The 21,543-nt window shown below is 35.3% G+C and overlaps 1 protein-coding gene across 2 annotated transcripts in view; it reads left to right on the forward strand.

The window, feature by feature from the left end:
* POC1B (POC1 centriolar protein B) overlaps positions 1-19,608 on the forward strand; it is a 43,410-nt gene extending 23,802 nt beyond the window's left edge. The window contains exons 9-10 of one of the 2 annotated variants that reach the window (XM_017726677.1): positions 14,274-14,459; positions 15,667-19,608. In XM_017726677.1, coding sequence (XP_017582166.1) covers positions 14,274-14,459; positions 15,667-15,771 — 291 coding nt within the window. In that variant the 3' untranslated portion in view covers positions 15,772-19,608. Of the gene's footprint in view, positions 1-14,273; positions 14,460-15,666 lie in introns of those variants that run through there. The other variant, XR_001859516.1, reaches the window with a different exon arrangement.
* Positions 19,609-21,543: the final 1,935 nt, after the last annotated feature.

Consider the following 21,543-nt stretch of genomic DNA (forward strand, 5'->3'; position numbering starts at 1 on the left):
TTTGTGAGTCATTTAGCTTAATGGAAGTTAATGAAATTATCATTCAGTGGCTCTGTTACCCTGTAAGCACCTGGTTTAACTTTTTTTATGCAGTAGTACAAATAAAGTTTCCAACTTCTTAGTACTCACAGGACTTCAATAATTCTGAGATGGCACATTTTATGGGACTAAGAAGCAAAGGGAATGCTTAGTTTAGCTCATAATCCATGTCTCTTAGAGAAGGTTGCAAGATTTATTTTTGTTTATCTTAAGTTGCATAATAAAGCTGAGCTACAGATCAAGTATGCCAGAAAATAAGATTGTATAGCTAAAATACTGCCCTTGAATTACCCTTTATTCTTAAATACAACTGGAGTATAAGTTAAGCACAGCATGCTTGCAACTTTGTGGTAGAAACTTAACTATAAAATGAAATTTATTTATATATAAAACCCAGATGTTAATCAAAATTGTTAATGCAAGTTTGTTATAAAAGCAAACACTGGAATACTGCTTCAATATTTTCTTTTTTTTTCCTGAATGACAGTGCTTAAACAAGTGCTAGCAAATTCTATTTATCGCTTAGATTAGAGTGGTATCTAAGCCCAGAGGATACTTTCTGCCTAAAGGCTTGTTTGAGTGTTTCCCATATATATCAGCTGTTCCAATACAACTCATCTCTCCTTGAAGCTGTGCTGCAGTACTGTGTAGTTTGCAGTAAGAGATGTAGTTACTTGCTTAATGTGTGATGGTGGAAACACTGACTCACGTCCAAAAATTACATAGGTTGCTTAAAACAAGAGTGAAAAAATGAGATTTTTCAAATGAAATTCAGCAGCTAGAGTGAAAAATTTTCCTTCAGCAGATAGGTGTTTGATGTAGAAAAACATCTTGGCTTGTATCTCCCACCAAAACAGTTTGGGGGTCAGAAATTAGATAGAACAATTCTAAAGAATGATTTCACAGTCATTGTAACTTAACAACTGTTTTTATCTGGTTAATTCCATCCAAGTCAATTACCTGACATGTTCAGCTCTCCTAACACTAATACGAGCACAAGGGAAATAATGAGAAAAAATTATTTAGAGATGAAGGAGTAGATCAGAGCTGTCTGTAGCTTAACTGAATTGAGGGATGTCTATGGAGCCATGTATCCAATGTGATTGTGTTATAATACATACAGGTGTGTTACATGCGTGCCACAGCTGAACATCTTTCTTAAGTTGCAATGGAAAAAACTAGGGGGAAAGGAGGTGATAGTAATGGTTTCCTTTTGTTCAGGCAGTACATATGTTGGATTCAGGTTTGGTTTTTTTTCAGCCTAAGAGGATTCAAATTTCTTCTGTCTGCAATGGCAGGTAAAAGACTGAATGGAGGCAGCTCTGTCCTTTTTGCTTGAATTTGAAGCATTGTAAAGTAAAAGCTGAGAGTATATGACATCAGAGGAAAGCAAGTGAGAAACATTCCATGGTTAGTTATTAGGGTGCTCTGGAAGAGGAACACTGGATTCTGTTGCATTTTGCAATAAAATCTATTTGGGGGGGGAAAAAAAAGGAGTAGCTCTGTGAGTGACACCATCAGTGGAGATACGTGGCATTGCTGCTTTGAAAAGTTGGTTGGTTGGGTTTGTTCTTTTTTTCTCTGTATCCCCTGACATATGGTACTCTGGTTGTAACAATTTGGGTTGGTTGAATGAGGGAGGTGGAGAGGGGAGAGATGCTGTCCTGTGGCATGTTCTAATTGCATGGATATTTCCTGTACACCAAGGTGTGAGTTCCACTCTGCATGTCAGATACCCGAAGTGAAGGCATTGCAGTGCAACTCAGTTTAATATTGCAGTATTTTTATTGTAAAGGAAGACTCCTTACTTGCAACAGAGATTTAAAAGAATTGCTTTATCCTTAACCTATTCTCAGGTTAACCAGTATCAAGTGTTCCTTGCTGAAAAGATTACTCTTCCAAGATGTTTCCTCCTTACTTATATCTCTTGGGAAAGGAATTCAGTGTCCATACTTCCAATTTTTGCCAGTGTAGTGAAATAGTACAATACTATTTGCTTAGTATTTTCAGTTAGTTGCAAGTAAGATACTGTAAGTCTTCACTCAGTAACCTTATCATAAAATTTTATCATTTTATCCAGTTATGTGACATTGTAGATCTTTTCAACACCTCTGCTTTCTGTAGTGTATTCTTCTCTGATGTCTTGCATGTGTACATAAAGTTGCATTTTGACAGCTGAATGAAGTCAGAATGCTAAGTAACCCTGACTGTTTTAATAGTTTACAGGATGCCTTTTTTGTCACCTGTAAACTTGATTTTCCAGATTGCTGGTACGTTTTGTATGGGACTCAAACAAGAGCAGATTTCAGTGGAATCACTAAAACCAGCATAATTATGTAGTGTCTTTCTGATTTAGCTGTTTTTGAAGAAACACTAGCTAGATTATTGAGTTCATGCTGCATTACAACCTAAAATGCATTAATAAAATTGTAGCATGCATATTATGGATTTTTAAACAAAGATGCATTTATCAGTAACAGTTTGACTAAATATTTCATTAGAGAGGTCTTCAGTTTGAAAGACCATTTCTTTTTTGTCCCCTCAAACTGTATTGACATTAGGCATTAAATATTTGCTCTATATGTCCTAAGTCAGCTTTTTAGTTGATTTTTTGACTTTTTCCCTGACACAGTTCTCAAGCTGTCTGTGACCTATGACCACACAATTATCCTGTTTACCCTTTCTGATTACTGATGGAATTTCAGCTTCCCCACTCCCCTGGTATTTTCTCCATTATTGCAGGATATATTGAAAATCAGTATAATTACCTGACTTGTTAAGTTATTTCAAAGCCAATAGTTGTTTTTGCTGTGGTTGGAATAGAAAGTATTTTGCCAGAAATACAATTACAGCATTTATTATCTTCTGAAACAGAAGATAAAGATACCTCATTAAACACATTAAAAAATATGCATAATGCTTTAATATCTCTAGCTAATAAGTATGCTGTTGCTGGGACTTCTTTTGTTTCTGATACTTGTACAAATAATCCTTGAGTTATAGAAATTACGTTTCCTTGCTTCCTATAAATCTGTGTTTCACAGATAACTATAAGGTTTTATTTGAAACTGTTCTCTTTCCTTGAAGTAATTCTAAGTTCTGTTTCTTTCATGCAGTCTCTGGGCTCCAATAGTGTGTAAACTTATGCCAGAGCCTTTTTCCCCATGGGATTACTTACTGATTTCTCTCTGTTAGCTGGCAGTCTAGTCTCAGGGAGCTTATATGAAATCAGCTCCCTCTAGGGTATCTCTTCCTCCACCATACTTTCTTACATCTGCAACAAGTTCAAAACCTGTAAGTGAGGTGAGGTGAAGTGGGGACAAGCAGACAGAAATGATAGCCTCAGTATTGCTTCCTTAGGGCTAAAATGTCCTTTTTATTGGTGCTAATTCTAAGGGCTATAGAGCTTTTGCTGAGACCGTCAACTACCCCAGTCAGCTGTGTTTCATCACTCCTCGTTTATGGTCATTTGTATTATTCTGCCTTTTATAGTTGTAAAAAGCAGCAGTATATTTTGTCTGTGAAGGCTCTAAATCCCCAACAGGAATTTGACATTTAGGACTGGAATGCCAGCTGTTGATCTGGGATTATAGTGCCAACTGCTTTTGTTTTATTGTCATTTTAACATCAAGTATGGAGTGCAGCACGCAGTCAGGATGTACATTCTTCCATGTCCCACTGAATGTGGCATCTCCATGTCTTGACTAGGCCACTGCCTGTCACAATGATACTGTACAATTGATTGTCTGGTGTTTAACTCTTCTGTGCGGTTACAAGAGCAGAGTCAGCCTAAATCAAATGGAATTAATAAAGGGGGTGGAATTCTATTTTACATACCTTTTAGCATAGTTGTATTTATATTTCTTATCTGTACTCAAGTGGATAGTATTTAATGCAGTATTCCATTAATGCTAATTTAGTGAATATTTATTTTTATATCTTTATATATCTTTCTTTCAATTCAGTAATATCCATTGTCCAATTCTAACCCATACAACCAAGCTATGTAGAGAAACATGCTCTGCTTTCAAAGAAAGTGTCATGTGGCCATGAGTATAAGGAAGTGCAAGCGCATTTAAAATCTGAGCTGTTGTTCTTAGCAGGAGTGTCTTACATGTAAGTGTTATGCACTTAGCGTTTGATTGATGTCTACAAAATACTTATGTTAATGTTGTCCCTTATAATTATAAATTACTTAAGTTGCAGGGACATAGATGACTGGGAGTGCCAGTGATGCTGTGTTTTTATTAGAGTGTGAGAAATGATGCATCCTCTTGTACCTTGCATGGACACACAGTTTCATAGATTCTTGCTATCACCACGGTGCTGCTGGTGATAATAAAAATTATCACCGAAGTGATCCTGCTTTTAAAAGTTTTAAAAGATTATAGTATTAACATGAATAGGGGAGTTTTTCCTAAAAACAGAAAAGATGTAGGGAGACTGCAACTTAGTCTTCATTACAAAGCAAGTGAACTTTAATTTGAAATGCATGGTGTTCATGGACAAAATTTCTGTCCTGTTGCTCAGTAAAGCATCAGACCTCAATGCCAAAGAAATGGCAAGCAGGAATAGAATAAAAGTTTCTTGTTTTTCTTTGTCCTGGTCTTACAAGAGGACCAGATTTCAACAACAGACATGTGGCAGTTTATTGAAATACAGTGGCACAAGCAAGTTCTACTTGTGTGCTTCAGCTCCAAGTTGTACATGTTCCCATGGCTTCCAGTCCTGTGTGTGGAACATACTGCTGCTCCTGGTTTGGTCTGCCAGTGTGAGTAGTCATGTTGAAGAATGCTCCTTAACACCAGAAAGAAGCCATTAGCAATGTAGATTAATTTGTTTTTTGGTCAGGACTTTGGTAAAGCATTCATAATGAATATATTGAGTTACATAGACCTATATAAAGACAATTGATATTGAATGTTGTTTTAGATTGTGATGGTTTTGATTGGGATGTTACTAATACAAATATAACTCCAAGACACATTTTGTATGCTAGAGCAATAGGAAGAGAAGTTAAACAATGACTTAGTGTGTGTGTATGTGTATATATATATATATATATATATATATATATATATATATATAGTTGTCATATGTTTTGAATGCATAGAGAATACTAATGTTAATCAGTGTTTTAAGTGTGGCTGTTAAAAACAAACAGAAAGTTCCAAACACACCACAAGTGCTAACAAGGTAACAGCAAGCATAATTAAATATGGAATGGATGCAGAAGAATTGCACAAGCATTTAATGAATTAGTATAAACCTGGATGGATATATGAATAAAATAATGCACGGAGACCAGTGGAATTTATTTATTCAAAATGGTAAACCCTTTATTTACTGTTTTTCAATTATTTTCCTAATATACACAGTTTTTGGGCTTTGCATATTATAGGGGACAGACCCCCACAATCTGCTACTTGGAGTACAGGGAGTTTGCCCACATGCTAGGAAAGTCCTAGGGCTTTTATACTTTTGTTTTTATTCATTAACATTTGTAATATCAAAAATAGCAGAATATTTTATTTATGGTGGTAGAAAGGAGGCCTTGTCCACATAGGGTTATTAATTTTCATTACTTCATTCAAGTAAGTGTTTCATTATGTTTCCAGTTTCTGTTACAAGTATTCCTCCTGCCCTCTTTAGCTTTTCCCTGCCCTGGAATGGATAAGAAGTTCAAGCAGTGTCTGCAATATAATTTTTATTAGGACTCTATGTAGGTAAAAAGAAGCTATCATGGAAACTTTTTATTTCAGCCATAAGATGTTCTCTTGGGTATGCAAAGTATATAAAATGGTCCAAAGTAATTTGCCTAAATTAAACTTGGCTACCTTATTTCATAACTGTAGATGGTAGAAAATGCTTCTACAGTGTCATGTTATCTCTCCTTAGCATTGCAGAACTTCTTGCTGAAGAGATATTGGAGGTAATTGATTACCTTTCTTTGCCTTTTTTCCACAGGGTACATTTTTATATTTTAGTGCCTGTGGAAGTGTGCAAGTATTTTTATAACTTATGAAAGTGTTTGAATATAGTCTTCCTGAACTGTTATTTTAGAATTGACTTCCTGACTGGGGATTCTCACCTTTGGAAATTGAACCTCCAATGATTTCTGCTTGGTTTGTGTTGTATGTTCATGACATGCTCTGGGGTTTTTTTATTTGGTTGTTTGGTTGGGGGCTTTTGTTTCTTTGTTTGTTGTTTTGGGTTTTTTTTTGTTTTGGTTTTGGTTTTGGTTTTTTTTGATTTTTTTTTTTTTTAATTATCAATTCCTAACTTTTCAGCAGTATTGCTTGTTTTTTGGAGGGAAATCCTTAATTTTTTCTAAAAGTTTAAACTGATGCAGGCTCTGTGCAGGGTACTATTAATGTTAGAAACTAACATCAATGAGCAAATTAGAAAGAAAAAATCACCTGGTTTTAAGTGAAGTTTATTACTGATGATGATTATTTTTTTTTTTAATTATCAATTCCTAACTTTTCAGCAGTATTGCTTGTTTTTTGGAGGGAAATCCTTAGTTTTTTCTAAAAGTTTAAACTGATGCAGGCTCTGTGCAGGGTACTATTAATGTTAGAAACTAACATCAATGAGCAAATTAGAAAGAAAAAATCACCTGGTTTTAAGTGAAGTTTATTACTGATGATCTGAGAGTTTAGAAAAAAGTATTTCAGGAATATTATTTATTTCTAACTGGATGCACCCAAATATTTGTGGACTTCTGTGAGTTTTTATTAGGGAAATAGAAACAATTTTTTAATGTTTCTTGGAGAAAACAAGGCTTACTTTACATTCTTCTTGCATGCTTTCTTGACATGGATGGAATATGGAGAAAATATTTTTGTTCTATATTAGATTCTGTATATGTAAAATACTCAGTGCATTGGATATACTCTGTTTTACAGTGTTTTCTCAAACCAGAAGCAGCACTCTGGGAAAAAGATGACATAAGAAAACCATGTAGTTAGTTTCTCATTATGTGTGTGAAAGAACGTTTGTAAAGTATGATATAATTTCTTTGCACAGAACTATCAGGATATCTTTAGATGTGCCTGTGGACAGGAGAGTTTATTATTTCATGCCATCACAGAAATGCCAAATTCAATATAGCCGTCATCCTTATAGAAATAAATAAATCAGATTAATCAGACCATAGCTGTAAGTGCATCAGGATTTCAGTTAATTTTGTACAGATAATAAAATAAAAAACCCCACCAAATTAAGCTACTAGTTTTCCTTGTTTTGTACTGGCCTTCTGGCCTCTATAAACTCAGTTAGCTTCAGGCTGAATTTTCTATTTTCGAGACTTAAAGTGTTATGCTCTTCCATCTTAGGTGAAAATGCCTGTTTTGAGAAAGAATACAGTCTGATAGTCTGGCCTCTTATATTGGCTGTGAGTTTGTAACCTGGTGCCACTGCTCGTGATCAGGCTCTAAACTGGAGGGTGTGCTACCTTCAGTGGTGCTTCAAGGTGTTTCCGTGTCAGACTGGATGGGATGCACTTCTGTTAAGGGCTTTAAATTTTTTATTTTAGCTTGGGCATCTTTTTAAGAGCTGGAGAACACTCTGATGTGTAAGATGACATGAACGACTTTGATTGAAGTGTGACATTCTGTGTTACAAGTTCTGAAAGCGGACCGCCTGAGCTAGAAATGCTTAGTAGAACTTTGTTCTGGATGTGCCACATAGTTTATCTGACTTTTACTGCTTGAATGCAAAACATCATTGAAGTTTGCAAATGAATGATTCTGGATAACACGGAGCAGAAAGCCACAGTTGGCACATGGCAAGTTGTTGCTGTGCTGATTCATGTGTGTGCAAGAGGAGAGGAAATGAAGAGTGCTGTAATCAGCTGAAACTGCAGGGAAGTTTCCTTTAGTGGAACTGATAAAACAGAATGTCATTTAACATACTCAGTGTTAGCCTAATGTATCAGAGAGCTGTTTTATGTGTATCACTCATTGACTGAAAAAAATAATTTCAAAGCAGAAGAAGCAATCTGTGAATAATTATGGCCTACAAAAAACCCCAACCCAACCCAAAAAAAAAAACCTGAGAAAAAACAACTCTTGAATGGCTAAATTTAGCATTTCCACAGTGAACCATTTTTATTTGAGGGTAGGTTCACAAGAGGAGGAAAAAAACAGTGATAATGATAGTACTCCCAAGAAATTCCCATGATTTCAAATAACCAAAAGACACAGGAATTCAGTGTCTGGTAAGGTGGGAGACTACTCTGTTATTCCTTTGCTCTTTGGTCTGTTTGAGATTAATGCCTTACTTATGACTAATTATATGTAGTTGTTTTAATCACAGTATCAGAAATATTTTACTATTAGTAGGCAAATGTACCATGTGTTCAAAATTTAAAGGATTATTTTTAAAAAGCCGACCATGCCAATTTTTGTGATTCATTAGGAAGCTTACCAATGTCACTTTTTTATAAGCCCATCTTAATTATGAAATCTCTAAGATATGCTTTTAGAAACTGTGGTCTGTAGTTTCTGAATTTGGAGCTCATAGAAGATTGAAGACTGTTGATATCCAATTGAGTGACAGAGACTTGTATTTTTTCTTTTTTTCTTTTTTTTTTTCCCTTGAGGGAATTTTTTATTTCTATAAAAAAATCTGCTCAGGCATCCTTATATATGGATGCATTTTACTCAGATTCTATTCTTAACCATCATGAAGCAAAGGGAGCCTGGGCTGCAGTGCTTGTTTATATCTGCTCTGTGAATGTTTCATGGGAAAACATTTGGGAACAGGCAGAGGTGATAAGGTTATGTGTAAGGATTTTTCACAAATTGATCAAGTACCACCCACAGAGTTTTGGCTATTTTGCTTGACGGCAAACAAAGATGAGCAATTATGGTTTGCTGTTTGTGACATCATTTTATAAGCTAAATTTAATTTTCTGCTCAACATCTGCTGGTAATGTCATCGTAATAACTTCCTATTGATTAATTAAATCTGTTCCTTCTCCTCCTTACTTGTAACTTGCATGAAGTTGCCCAAATGTGCGTTCATGTTATTACTAATGGGCTGTGAATGGAAACGCTGTACACATTTTAATTTTCTTCTTTGCTTTGCTCAGAAGTAACAATTTAAAATTGATTGCCTTATTAAAATTTATTCTCTCAAAATAAGATGTAGCTCTGATGACTGTCAGAATCGTTTGGTTTTTTTGAATTATGAGACATTTTTACTACATTGCTGGTGACATATATAATTGTTGTTTACGAATTGGTAGTATTTCAAGTACTTTACAAAGGGGCTAATTTGAAGGAAAGGTAACATCTAATTCTTGAAACACTTCATGTGAAATAGACTGTAAGTAGAAAGACTTTCTTTAAAAAGAACTTTTTTTAAAAGTAATATATTATGCTGAATGAGAGTGTTGTACATGAACTGATTAGTATCTAAAAGTAAAGGAAATCTATTAAGACTCATGTCACTGCTTTACAGCATGGTTTTGGCAATTGAGTGTTGTGTTAGATTTCAGCAGTTTTGGACCCTTTGCTGAGCTGGAGGAGATTGTAAAGTTAAATATTAGGAAAGGTTAAAATGTAAAGCAGGTAACCTTAGAGATACAGCAACATACTTGATGTCTGACAGTGTTTAAAAAAATCTCTACAAATTTCACGAATATGATAAAAATAATCATTTTGGACACAAGTTAGATAAGTTAAAAATTTGAAATGGTATTGTTTCATTTCTCTCTTACAAATTTTGAAAGTTCAATTATTTGCTAATCTGTGTTTGAGTTTTGACAAACATCAAGGTCTTTGCCTTACTTCTGCAAGTGCTTTCTTGTTGCATTGTGCTCCTAAGTCTTTAAATATACAACAGAAAAATCTCAATTTCCTCCTTAACACCCTGTAAATTACAAGAAGACTTTTCCACTACTATGACTTGCAATGCTGGTGGCAGTTTGCTGAGATACAAAAGATTTTTTCATGACCTGTTTGTCTGATATATTGAACTTTGGATCACTTTTACTGTAGGAAAGAAGTGTGAGATTTTTAGTAGCTCAGCATTTGCGCTCTTTACTGAATTGACAGGTTTCTTCCTTGGGTTGAAAGAATCTCTTTAGGTTGGGTTTAAGAGCAAAATTTGTAATCACTTTGTGGGAGCTTAAACTGAAATTTGTACTTAATTTTCAGTCTGAAGTGCAGTCATCTTGTTTGAAAAGAAACTGAGAAACACCACCCTCAGAGTAGAACTGTTCTTAGAACTTGGCAGTGTCTAATAACCTCAGATTGTTTTCCTCTCTTGCTCCATTCATTTAAATTAATTTTAAATCATAATAGTTCAAGACACAGACAGCAATTTTTAAGTATCATTGAATATTAAATCTATTTTTTATTAATAGATTTTCCTTGGGACACTGAACTTGCAAAACAGAATGCCTTTAAGCAGAGAGTATCAGTTTGAGTTTACAATTACATCTGTTTTGGCTGTGCTAATGAGTTGCTTTTATCATTCAAAGGCAAGAAAATGAATGTACTTCCCAGAACATTAGTACAAGTAGCTTTGTGAACATTAGGCAAACAATACTAAGTTTATTTTACAGTGAGCCTGTTGTTGTTGGTGTCTGGGAAGACATGGATTCCAGACTGGGTCTTATTCACACTTTCTTATTTCCTTCAGAGTTAAGGAGTGTGAATTTGCAGAGCTGTGTTAACCTGAGGTGGGAAATTCTGGCAAATGGTTTCCTGAAGCTTTCAGGAACTGAATTACTGAATTACTTCTGAGAACCCTACCTCTTCCTCAGGTTTGATTAAAATCATCAATAGATGCTATAATTTTCAGAGAACACATACAGGTGTCTACAAAATATAATTATGTAAGATTTAAAATTATCCCGGCACCAAGTGATTTTCTCTGACACTTTTAACTTCCTTTATCAATTGCCTGTGTTTTGTAAGGCATGTGATAACTGGGCAGGTTTACTGTTGCCATGCAGAATATATAATGCTTGAGTTCTACCTGGTTTGCCTGCACCATGTTCCATCTACCAGGCCTCTGATTGTCCTAAAATTTGTTACAACTTAATCAGTGAGTTCTTTGTGTCTCTGTCAAATTTAGCTAATCCTGGTTGAGGTTTAAAATCTTCTGGGCAAACAGTCAAGATTTACAGACAAAAGCAAGGTTTTTGTAAGCTCCCTATCTTTCTGTTTTTCTAGAAATACCACTAAGAAGTCTATTCTAACAGACTCTCGCATCGTAATTAAATATGAGAGTGTTCTTCGTTGTAAGACAGGAATTCTTTAAAGTATGGCAATATTTTGTCTTTAGCATTTGAATGCCAAATTGAACTTACTCTTCTCCTTGTTAATCAGCATTTGAGATTCATCTCGTGATTTAGTAAACATGTCAAAGCCTTCCATTATTACTGTTTCCCAAGAACCTCAGATATATCTTCATAATTTGGAAATAACACAGTGAATATGAGTTCTTCTAGGGTTGAATTAACAGTATCTCATATTACAAAATTTTTGTAAAGGAAAGATATGGACAGTCTTAAGATGCAACAATCCTATAATATACTTCATGTTCATCTAAAAGTACATAGGATACTTTGAGAGCCAGAATATTCCAAGATACTTGAAATGCTTTGTTTTGAAGACTTCTAAAACTTTAAAGCAAGGATCTAAAGCAAAGTAAAATTAAATGAGAAATTTATTTTCTGCCTATCTTGTCCAAAAATCAAGCTATTTGTATTCTATTTCATTTTGTGCTAGCAAGTTACTCCTTCAGAGTATACAAGTCTTTGGAATAATTTGAAGTTGACATAACAAAAACTTTCATATTGAGAAGAAAATTGAATTAATGGTATTGGAGAGAGAGATATAATTAAACCATCTAGTTAGGAGTGGGAAAGTTCTGGGTTCATATCCTTTCTCTTTTGGGGTTTTTATTAATTTTATTCCCTTATATATAAAATATAAAGCCTCTCATGGGAACAAGACTTACCTGCTCCTGGCTGAGTATTCTAACCACTGAATTAAAGCTTTCTGTTGGCCAGTGACATAACTTGAACAGCATGGCTGGAGAGAGTGCCCCTTCTTCCACAGTTTTGTGCATTTAAGAGGCAGCAGCCTGGCTGACAAAGCATTGCTCAGAGTCAGGAGTTTTAGTAGACTTGAACTAAGAAGGCCAGTTCTCTTAGTCCAGTGCAAATGTTATGACCCCCTGTCTTTCTGTAGAACAGCTTTGTATGCTTAATGTTTGAAATCCCTAGTTTGATGTCTAGTACAGTTTTATTTTTGCCACACCCTGGTATCAATATGCATCCATGATAGATTTCAGTATTAGTTGCATTGGCCATTTATTATTTGGCATGACTAGTTCCTAAGTCAGTTACTTAGGCACAGAAAGGAGGGCTGAAAGGAAACTGGAAGTATCTTGCTGTGAATTTGTCTGTTTCTTTTTTCATAAAGATATCAGTGAAAGTGATATCAGCAAGTACCATGGTACTATCAAACCTTGAGATGAGTTCCCTCTAGTTTTCTAACATTGTCAGTTAAGGTCTGAAGTACATGCCCCTGGGTATCTGCCCCTGTCTCTATCAGCCTCATGCTCTGCACTTCATGGGTTCTTGCTTGAGGGCTTGAGACCTGTCCTTACAGAATGTAACTGCACAATGGAACTTCTAACTGAGACAGGATGGTAATACTTTCTTCTTTGCTCTCTTACCTCACCACAGTCTCTGCTTTCAGCCATTTCCCACCACACAGGACTGTGCAGGATGGCACCAAAGACACAGGAATGTTATTGTGGATAATCAGCAGTATAAGTTCACAATAATATTGATATGATTTAGTATTACTTCAATTTGAAATAGTTACATTATCGTAGTGGCAGTAGTTCATCCATCAGTCTCTGATCCTACTTGATTCAAAGGCAGGGTCAACTGCATGTAAATCATTCTTGACAGAAGCTCATCAGCATGCCTGGGTAATCTTGTGAAAGTCTGCCAATAATTCTGCCTAGCAATTTACATTCTATAAGATTATTTTAGAGACTTAGGAGATTTTTTTTTTTAATGTTTGACAATAATTTTAAGACTCTCTTTTGAAAATCTCTTCAGCCTTACAACATAAATATATTTTGGGTACACTGTAAATATTGTGTATTTTAAATACATCAAGTGAGATTAAAATATCACCCCTTTGCATAGCTAATGGATATTTTCACAGGCTGTCAATAAATTCCAGAGAAACAGTTTAATTGTAACAGTTTAAAAGGTTTATTTTGTCAATGTAGATCTATCAAATGTAATTAGAAATAGTAAAACTTAACTACCACAATTTATTTTAATGTAAAAATAAACTAAAATTGTCTGAAGATGTAAGAAGTTTTCATCTAAAATTGTGTGAAGATATAAGAAGTTTTCAAAGAAATCTCAATAAGTCATTAATCAATCAGATAAAGTTGTTGTGAAGGACTTGCTAATGAATTAGTGATGATTTAACCTTTCATGACTCAAAAATACTCTTAAGAACTTCAAGACACAGACAAAACCAAATTGATGGGGAAGATCGTGCTCTCTCACTTAGCCTGGAGCAATGTTTATATATCAAAGTTATTTCTCTCAACTTTGCATTGTGTGGGTCCTTTCTATTGTTTCCTTCTCCCATTTTCTGAAGGAATCAGTTTCTCAGAAAGTACTATCACTGAACAAACAACTAAAAACCACTTTTTTTTTAATGCTGAAATAAGAGGTTAATTAATACTAAACAAAGGTTCCATACTATGAAGTTGGAAGGAGCCCTTGTGATCCATCTAGTCACATACGGATTTTTCATCCATACGACTACTCTGGGTGAATGTCTTTGTCAACCAGAGCTATCTTTTTGAAGAAAATGCCCCTCATTAATAGTATTTATTCAAGCTTTAATTCAATCCCTAGTGGTACAGCACATAGCTCCTCAATCTTATGTACTTGAAACATATACCTAAAGACTGCTGAGATTTCCCTTATTGCCTCATCCATCACAGCTGGAATTCTCTCTTAGGTCAGAACCTAAGTGTTGAAGTGTTATTGAAGTGTTATGAATTGGATCTGGTACAAAAAACAAATCTGAAGGTCCTTGTGTGTATACATATATGTGTAAATAGATTTTTTTTTAATTGGAAGCCTGAATTTTCTACCTATCTTATGGTATGGTTCCACTTAAAGGAAGACAAAGGCAGCTGAATCTTCAAATGGTGTTTCTGTGTTCAAGGTTAGTAGCAAAAGTGAAGAGCTGCAGCAGAGTCCCTCTGCTTTTCCCTCCGCAAGACGTTCAAAAAGGAAGGCAGAGAACGAGAGCGGGTCAGCTGTGCGTAGTGGGGAGAAGCACAGAGACATCTCCTCCGCCGTGGACAGTGCTTTGGACCACATTGTGGGGCAGCTGGATATGTTAACTCTAGTAAGTATGCAATAACAGATGACACTTGCATTGCAAAATGACAGTACTGTCAAAGGGCAACAATACCTCAGAGTCATGTTCGTAAATCAGAACATTAAAGACTATGCAGTTCTTTTGAATAGTTGTCAAGTGACTATTTTGGTGTTTTCCTTTCAGAAAGTATTGATTGCATGTATTGTGTTTGCTAAAGTGAAAGCTTCCTGATAAATAATCATAAAGGATGTTGCTGTATTTTTAACTCTGGGTGAAGAGAATCACTGTTTTCAGTAGTGAGATCTAGGGTAGTTTTGTCAGAAGCCAGTTGTTTAGCAGGCACTGTTGGATTCCAGCTGGAACAATCATGCACTAGCAGGGGATGAACAAAGTAAATTGGCAATGTGCTGTTAAATCCGTTTTCCAACTTAGTGTGCGAGGTGTTGGCTTAGGTAGGAATCTAAGCCATGGAGTAAGTCCTAGTGTCAGTGAAACTGCACAAATAGTCAGTGACTCTGAGTCATTTGTTTGCAAATGCTCAATACTTCTTCATAGTAATCCAGATTTATCTTATGTTTTAAGATACTGCTTTCTAGTCTGTAATATATTAACATTAAATCACATCAAAATGGAGCGACTCAGGGTTTTTTTCTGTGTTCTTTTGCAATATGTACGTTGGAAGAAAAAGGTTTTGGGAAGTATGGAATCAAGCCGTGAGTTGAAAATTATTTGTGTAGTAAGTTGGATGAAAAAGAAACTGCCAGCCTGGGTCCAAAAAACTACTTTTTCTGATGAAGATAATCTCGTAGATAATGAATGCCTTATAAGAGTGTATTTTTTTTTCTCACTTCCTTTTCTTGGGAATGCCTTAAAAGTTTCTTTTAGGTTTTTGAAAGACATCATTTGTGGTCACAGTGATGGCTTTTTTCTATTGAAATATGGATGCAACTTTCACATAGTATTTCAGAGTAATTTACATTATTCATGTATGTATTTCTCTCTCTCTCAGCGAAAATGTTCTGTGAAAACAATTGAAAACCTTTAGACAATCTCCATGGATACTAGGCCATAATTTTTGAATATAGTTGTAAATAGTGGAATAGCTAAAGAGAAGCCATCTTATAGTATTTTTTTCCTGTTGAGTTAAAATTACTTTTCCTATGTTACTATGTTGCACACTTTTATAATACTGTGTAATACAAAACCAATTGAAATTATTCTCTTCTTCATGCAGACTATTGCACTCCTAGAACATCGTCTGACTTGTACTGAAGATAAATTGAAAGAATGCATAAAAGAGCAGCAAAAAATGTTACTTAAGGAAAACCAGAACAAATAAAATATGAAAATGAACTATGTTGATGAATAAGTTTCATAAAGTCACAAGGAATGTTTCTCCACTGAATTTTGATGTAAGCAGGAGCATCAAATCAAAGTAATAAAAACTGAAGAAATGAAAAAAAAGTTTCAAACATTGGTAGCAAGCAGATATTCTGTTTATATATTTAATGAAGTGTAGCCCAATCAAAACTAGTATTTTCTAAATCATTTCCATTGAGCATTCCAGGACTCTTATTTCAACCTAAGAAGATCTGTGAATATAACTAAGCCACTAACTACGTATTTTTAGATGAATAGCAGTTATTATGCAGGTTATCACTATGCAGATTTTTAAACTCGGGCAAGGATTGTGAAAATAATGTTCTTTGTGCTAAGACAATATTACTTAAACACCTAAATTAAATAAAACATAATACCAAAAATGCCAGAGGTTTTCTTTGTCCCTTACATATTCTCAAGTATTTTACCAAAAAGTAGTGAGTTATTCTATATCTTCTCATCATTTTAGTAATGATTGCAAGAAGATGTAGTGTGAAAACTTCTAGTTACAAATACAAAAATTAAGTCACTTAAACTTTGATGCTATAATTGCATCTATGTGAATTTGGCTGCAAGACTGATGCATTTGAACACTTCTGCTTATCTCATCCCCATCAAAATTATTTTTTTATATTTAGAAAAATAAAAATCAGCTATATACTTCTGAGGAATATATTTGAACCAAACACAAAATGATGCAAAATCTAGGTCATAAATACAAAAGATTCTTATCGTATGAGAATGCCCACATGTGCTGTGTCTTTGCATGCTATGAATGCACCCCATCAGGTAATGCATTGTGAATGCTGACGTAAGTCAGGAAAGACTTTGCAGTGTATGATGATTCTGATTTTATTTTTAATAAAAATGCAATTCTTAGAGAGATGATTTTAGGTCTTGTTCTTTAATGGAAAATATCTATTTTCTTTATGTCTATCTATTATTGTTTTAAATGGCAATTGCAGAACACGTGTTGTAAATCCATAGTCAAAACTAGGTAATTATCCATTTCTGTAACTTTACATGTATGTTGAAAAATAGGACACTTGAAATGGGGGAGTGTTTTAATCCAATTCTGCAACTGACTGTATATAGATAAAGCCCATTTCCCAGGCTGAACCTCATTAACATCAACAGAGTTCAGCTTAAGTACAGAAGCTCACTGTACAGATACGATTCCAGTTCAAGCCACAGAAATGTGCAGTCAATTTTTCTTGCATAACTTATTTTCTCTCTCAGCAACCACCTTCAGATAGCCAGAAATCACCTCACTCCCTTGGTTAACTCTGATTTTTACCAATAGGTACTCCATATTTGCAGCTCAATCTTAAGTACTACTGTTTATGGCAAAGAAGCAGTCTCTTGTAAAATTTTTGGATGCAACTGTTTCTAGGCAGCATCTTAGCCACAGATTTTTTGTCAAAGAATGGTCTTACGTATTCCAGCCTGACCTTTGATTATGCAATTGTTAATACTACTATCTAACACAAAGTTATGTAAATGCTCTCTTTTAGATCAAATGTACTTCACTTTATGAATTTGCAAATACTCTTGTGGTTTTTGCCTTTTCTTGTCTCCATTAGAAGACACAAAACCATGTAGCTATTAAAATTTTGGCTTATTTTTTGTTTTCTCTTAGTGGACTATATATATATATGTCTTAAATCTGCAGATTTTTCTAAGTTTTTTCAGGATTATTGATCAACAAGATTTGGATATTTCTTTTACTTCCATATTTTTAAATAAAATCTCTGCTGAAATTTTCCCTTCTGCCTTAGCTCCTATCACTAATCCCTCTTCCTTTTCCGTACCTATTATCTGGAGCATTTACTACTTAATCCAGTTTATTCCTCTGCTGTTTGTGAATCTGGTGAATCGACATAACATTTCCAAATTAAGACATGTAATTGTCATTTTGTCGGGTGTTCTGTTGATACTGAAACTCAACATGATGACACTTGGGAGGATGTCTGCTCAAGGTTGGTTGAAAACAGGATTGATGCATTTTCCTCAGGCTGTGATGGCTCTCCTTAAACACAGCCACAACCATCTAATATGATGTTTCTTTTAAGAGAGCATTGATGTAGGCAAGTTATCTTATTCTTGATCCATATAATTTCTAATAAAGTTATGGAATGGAAAATCTTCCTTTAAAAGCACCTGCGAAGGTTGTTAAACTCTCAGAAGCATTTGTTTTAGGGTTTGTACGCTGTCAAATGACTAATTTGAATTATAAAACTAGAGGAAAACGACTGCTGTTTAGTCTTAGTTGTGCTTTTGCACCATGTGAAAAAATAATTGCATGGGTCTTTAAATTATGAAAATTATATCTGTACTGGAGACTGCAGTGAAGTACTGAGAGCCCATACTTATTCTGAACAAGCTGAACAATGTACCTGATGCAGTACAGCTTTCCTCAGGCTAAATTATCCCTCTGATACTAAATATAAATAGGCCACCCTGTTGGAGAACAACTGCTTCCAACATTCAGGGCAGCTACTGCAAAAATGGCTCAATTACTTATTAAAAAGAATGACATGTAGTAGATCCCCAAGGTTTGTGTGTCGAGAGAGAGAAGGTGGTGGCAGGAATAGTTGTTGCTGGGAGACTGTCTCTGGAGAAACCCAACTTCAAATTCCTCAAGTGTCAAAGCGCTGTGCAGTAGCTCAGCAGCTCATTGCAACATGCAGACATTTGAAACCAAAAATGCTCTTCCAAATTGAAAGAAATGCTACTTCAGCATTTACTTTTTGCTATTGTTGACATATTTTTTATAAACTTAGTGTTTTGGAAAACCGATTCCCAGAGGTGAACATATCTGAACAATTCCCTTGTCTTTGGGGGATTGTTGTTTCTTGCTTTTACACATGTAAGATAATAATTAGTTTTTTCTTTGTCATCATCATGGTGAGAAATCTAAATTGTAGTTTTAAATTTTTATTATATAAATCTTCTAGCTGGAAAAGTGGTGGTAGAATAGGTTCTCATTGCCATTTTAGGATGTCCTGAACAGATCCATATAGCATGAGGCATTTGAAAAATACAACTTATCAACTTATAATCTTTATTTATATTTATTTAAGTAAATAAATGTGCTGTACTATTTTTAGGGTAAACAATATTCTTTTTTTCTTCCTAGAAGTCTTATTACAGTGTTGCTGAATTACTTTCATTCCATATCACAGCATAAAATCACTCGATTTTTTCCACTGAGCGACAGTAGCCAGGATGTGATGATTTCCAGGGATGTAGCTTTATGTAACCTGTTTAACTTGTAAGACTTGTAAAAATCAGAAATTCTGTACTCATTGCCCCAAACAATTAATGAATATGTATGTTCACACTGGCTCCAGGAACAGTATGTTTTAGTCAGAGTACCCCCTCAGGGACTTTTGCACGCTTCGGATGCATAATACAATTGAAGCCGCTTCGGATGCATAATACAATTGAAGCCGTTTCTTTGTGAGAAAATAGGTTAATGACTTGCCAAAAGGCAGATGTTAATTGGAAGAAGTGCATACAAGTCCTTTTCTTTACAATGTATAGGGGTTGCATTTGTTATGACTTGCATCCAAGAACAGGTGCAATTTCAATTGACTCAGCTAACAGGATGTGCTGAATGCACTCCTCACCAATTTCACCAGAAATTTTAAATCCAGCAGAAAAAAAGAATTTCTAGACTAGTCAGTGAATGATAAGCTGCTTTTATTATCTGTTATAGAGCATATTTATAACTTAATATTGTACTTACGATTAAACATCTTAATAACATGAAAATAAAATCTTTGATTGTTTATTGGTATTGTCAGATTTTACTGGTGAGCACTGAGGAACCTTACATGGGACAAAATGTGTCAACCTTTCCAAATTATTTCTTTTTAAGACAGTCATCAGTTCCAGACAAGGTACCACCCATGTATTTGTAAATAAAACTTAAAGCAGAAAAATTGTCTTTTTTGCTAACACATTTCCTGCCATGAAGCTACACAATCAGGTCAAGGCCTTCGCCATGCCTTGCTTCATTTTCCCACAGTTCAGAAGCAAAAGTTAATGAAAGAGGTGGTAAAAATCTATCTGGGTGTGTCAGGGTCAGAAGAGCTGCTATTGGATAGTTTAATAGTTCTGTTCAGAGGGCTCTGGGAATTTCTAGGCTACTCGTACAAGTCCACTGCAACACGAACTTCAGTTTGGATCCACATGCCTAGCCTAACCTCACCCTTCAAAGGTCTGAAGAGGGCTGGATGTGAAATTCCTCGGCCTGGGATGCAGCAACAGTCTAAACCAGTGCAGGAAAATCTAGTTCAAGATGGAGCATTGGCATTAATGAGGGTACTGAGACTGCTGGTTGACTGGCATAATAGGATTTTCCCATGCCTGTAGCAAGGGCCTGCTCAGTGCACTTGCAGAAGCAGGAGTGGACTGAGAAGAAATACTGAGAGTCTCAATGCCATATAAATGTAGAATTCTGCAGCTCCCAGTAGCCATTAGGTTTGTAAGTCCATAGCCTATGTCCTTACAGACCTGGGTAAAAGAGAAGGACTCGGTTTCTCTTCAGAGCTGCTGAAGAGGAATCTATTGCCAGAGGAGAAGGAAAGACAACTACTGACTGTCTTTTTTATCCATTTGTGCTTTGTATTGTAATTAAGTAGTAGCTCTGTCTTGGGTTTTTATCTCCTCCTAATCCCCAGAGGAAATCCCTGCTCCTTTTAGAGAGATAAAACCTTAGGACACAGAAGGTGGCAAGAGCTGGGAATCTCTGTGGTAAAAGGTGTCACTGAACCCTCTTCTGGCCACAGCAGTGAAAGCCAAAGGCCTGCAGTGCTTATTCCAATACCTGTATCAAATGTCAATTCTCTCTTCAGATTCAGAAAAAGATTTATAACATTCATAAACAAAGCATGTTTGTGTAAATCTGCTGTTTATTGGGACTTCGTGAACAAGTGTCAGAGAGATGCAAGTCTGGGAAGGTCAAAGCAGTAAAATTCTCCTATTTTTTCTAAGAAAGATTCAGGTGAGCCATATGCAAAAGATCCTGCTGCTTCATGCTACCTGCATCTTGCACATCTCAATTAGAAACATTTAAGATGAAATGTGCTTGGGTGGTAAAAATAACAGCTGCAATGCTTTCTCATGAGTGCACTGGTTGAACATTTCTAAATTAATGTTTTCACCTCATGACACATGCTGGGACCACAAGACCCAGGATGTTTCCTAAAGCCTAAAAAGAGTAATTTGAAAGAGAAAGATGAGATGATTTGTGATGGTTTCTGACAATGTCCAATTTCTACACTGACTACTGGGGGTATTCTGTTAAACTTCAGTGATGCCACACCTAAAATTTGTTGTTGTGAGCAAAAGCAGGGCTTAGCCTTTAGTCTATGACTTGAAAATTCTTGTAATTTACAAAAACATTAATTTCTAAGAAAATTATATAAATGTGTTAATATGCCATTAACTTTTCAGTTAAGCAGTGGATCTAATCATGCAAAACATAGATTATAATATTTGATTGTATGTAACCATACTGAGTGATTTCAGCCTGCTCTGATGTCTCTCTGCAGCTTCATTGCTGAAACACTGTGAGCTTTTGTGCAGCTTCTGCAATCTATTCAGTATAGACCTAGCCTATAAATAGCTGCATTATTGAATGACTGTGAGAGGTTCATTAGAGAAGTTGTGAAAGTCTCCTTCGAGCCAGGGCCGATGTAGTACCACTCCAATTTACCAAAGA

The sequence above is a fragment of the Corvus brachyrhynchos genome, unplaced genomic scaffold (assembly GCF_000691975.1).
Source record: "Corvus brachyrhynchos isolate BGI_N302 unplaced genomic scaffold, ASM69197v1 scaffold242, whole genome shotgun sequence".
Classification (NCBI taxonomy): Eukaryota; Metazoa; Chordata; class Aves; order Passeriformes; family Corvidae; genus Corvus; species Corvus brachyrhynchos.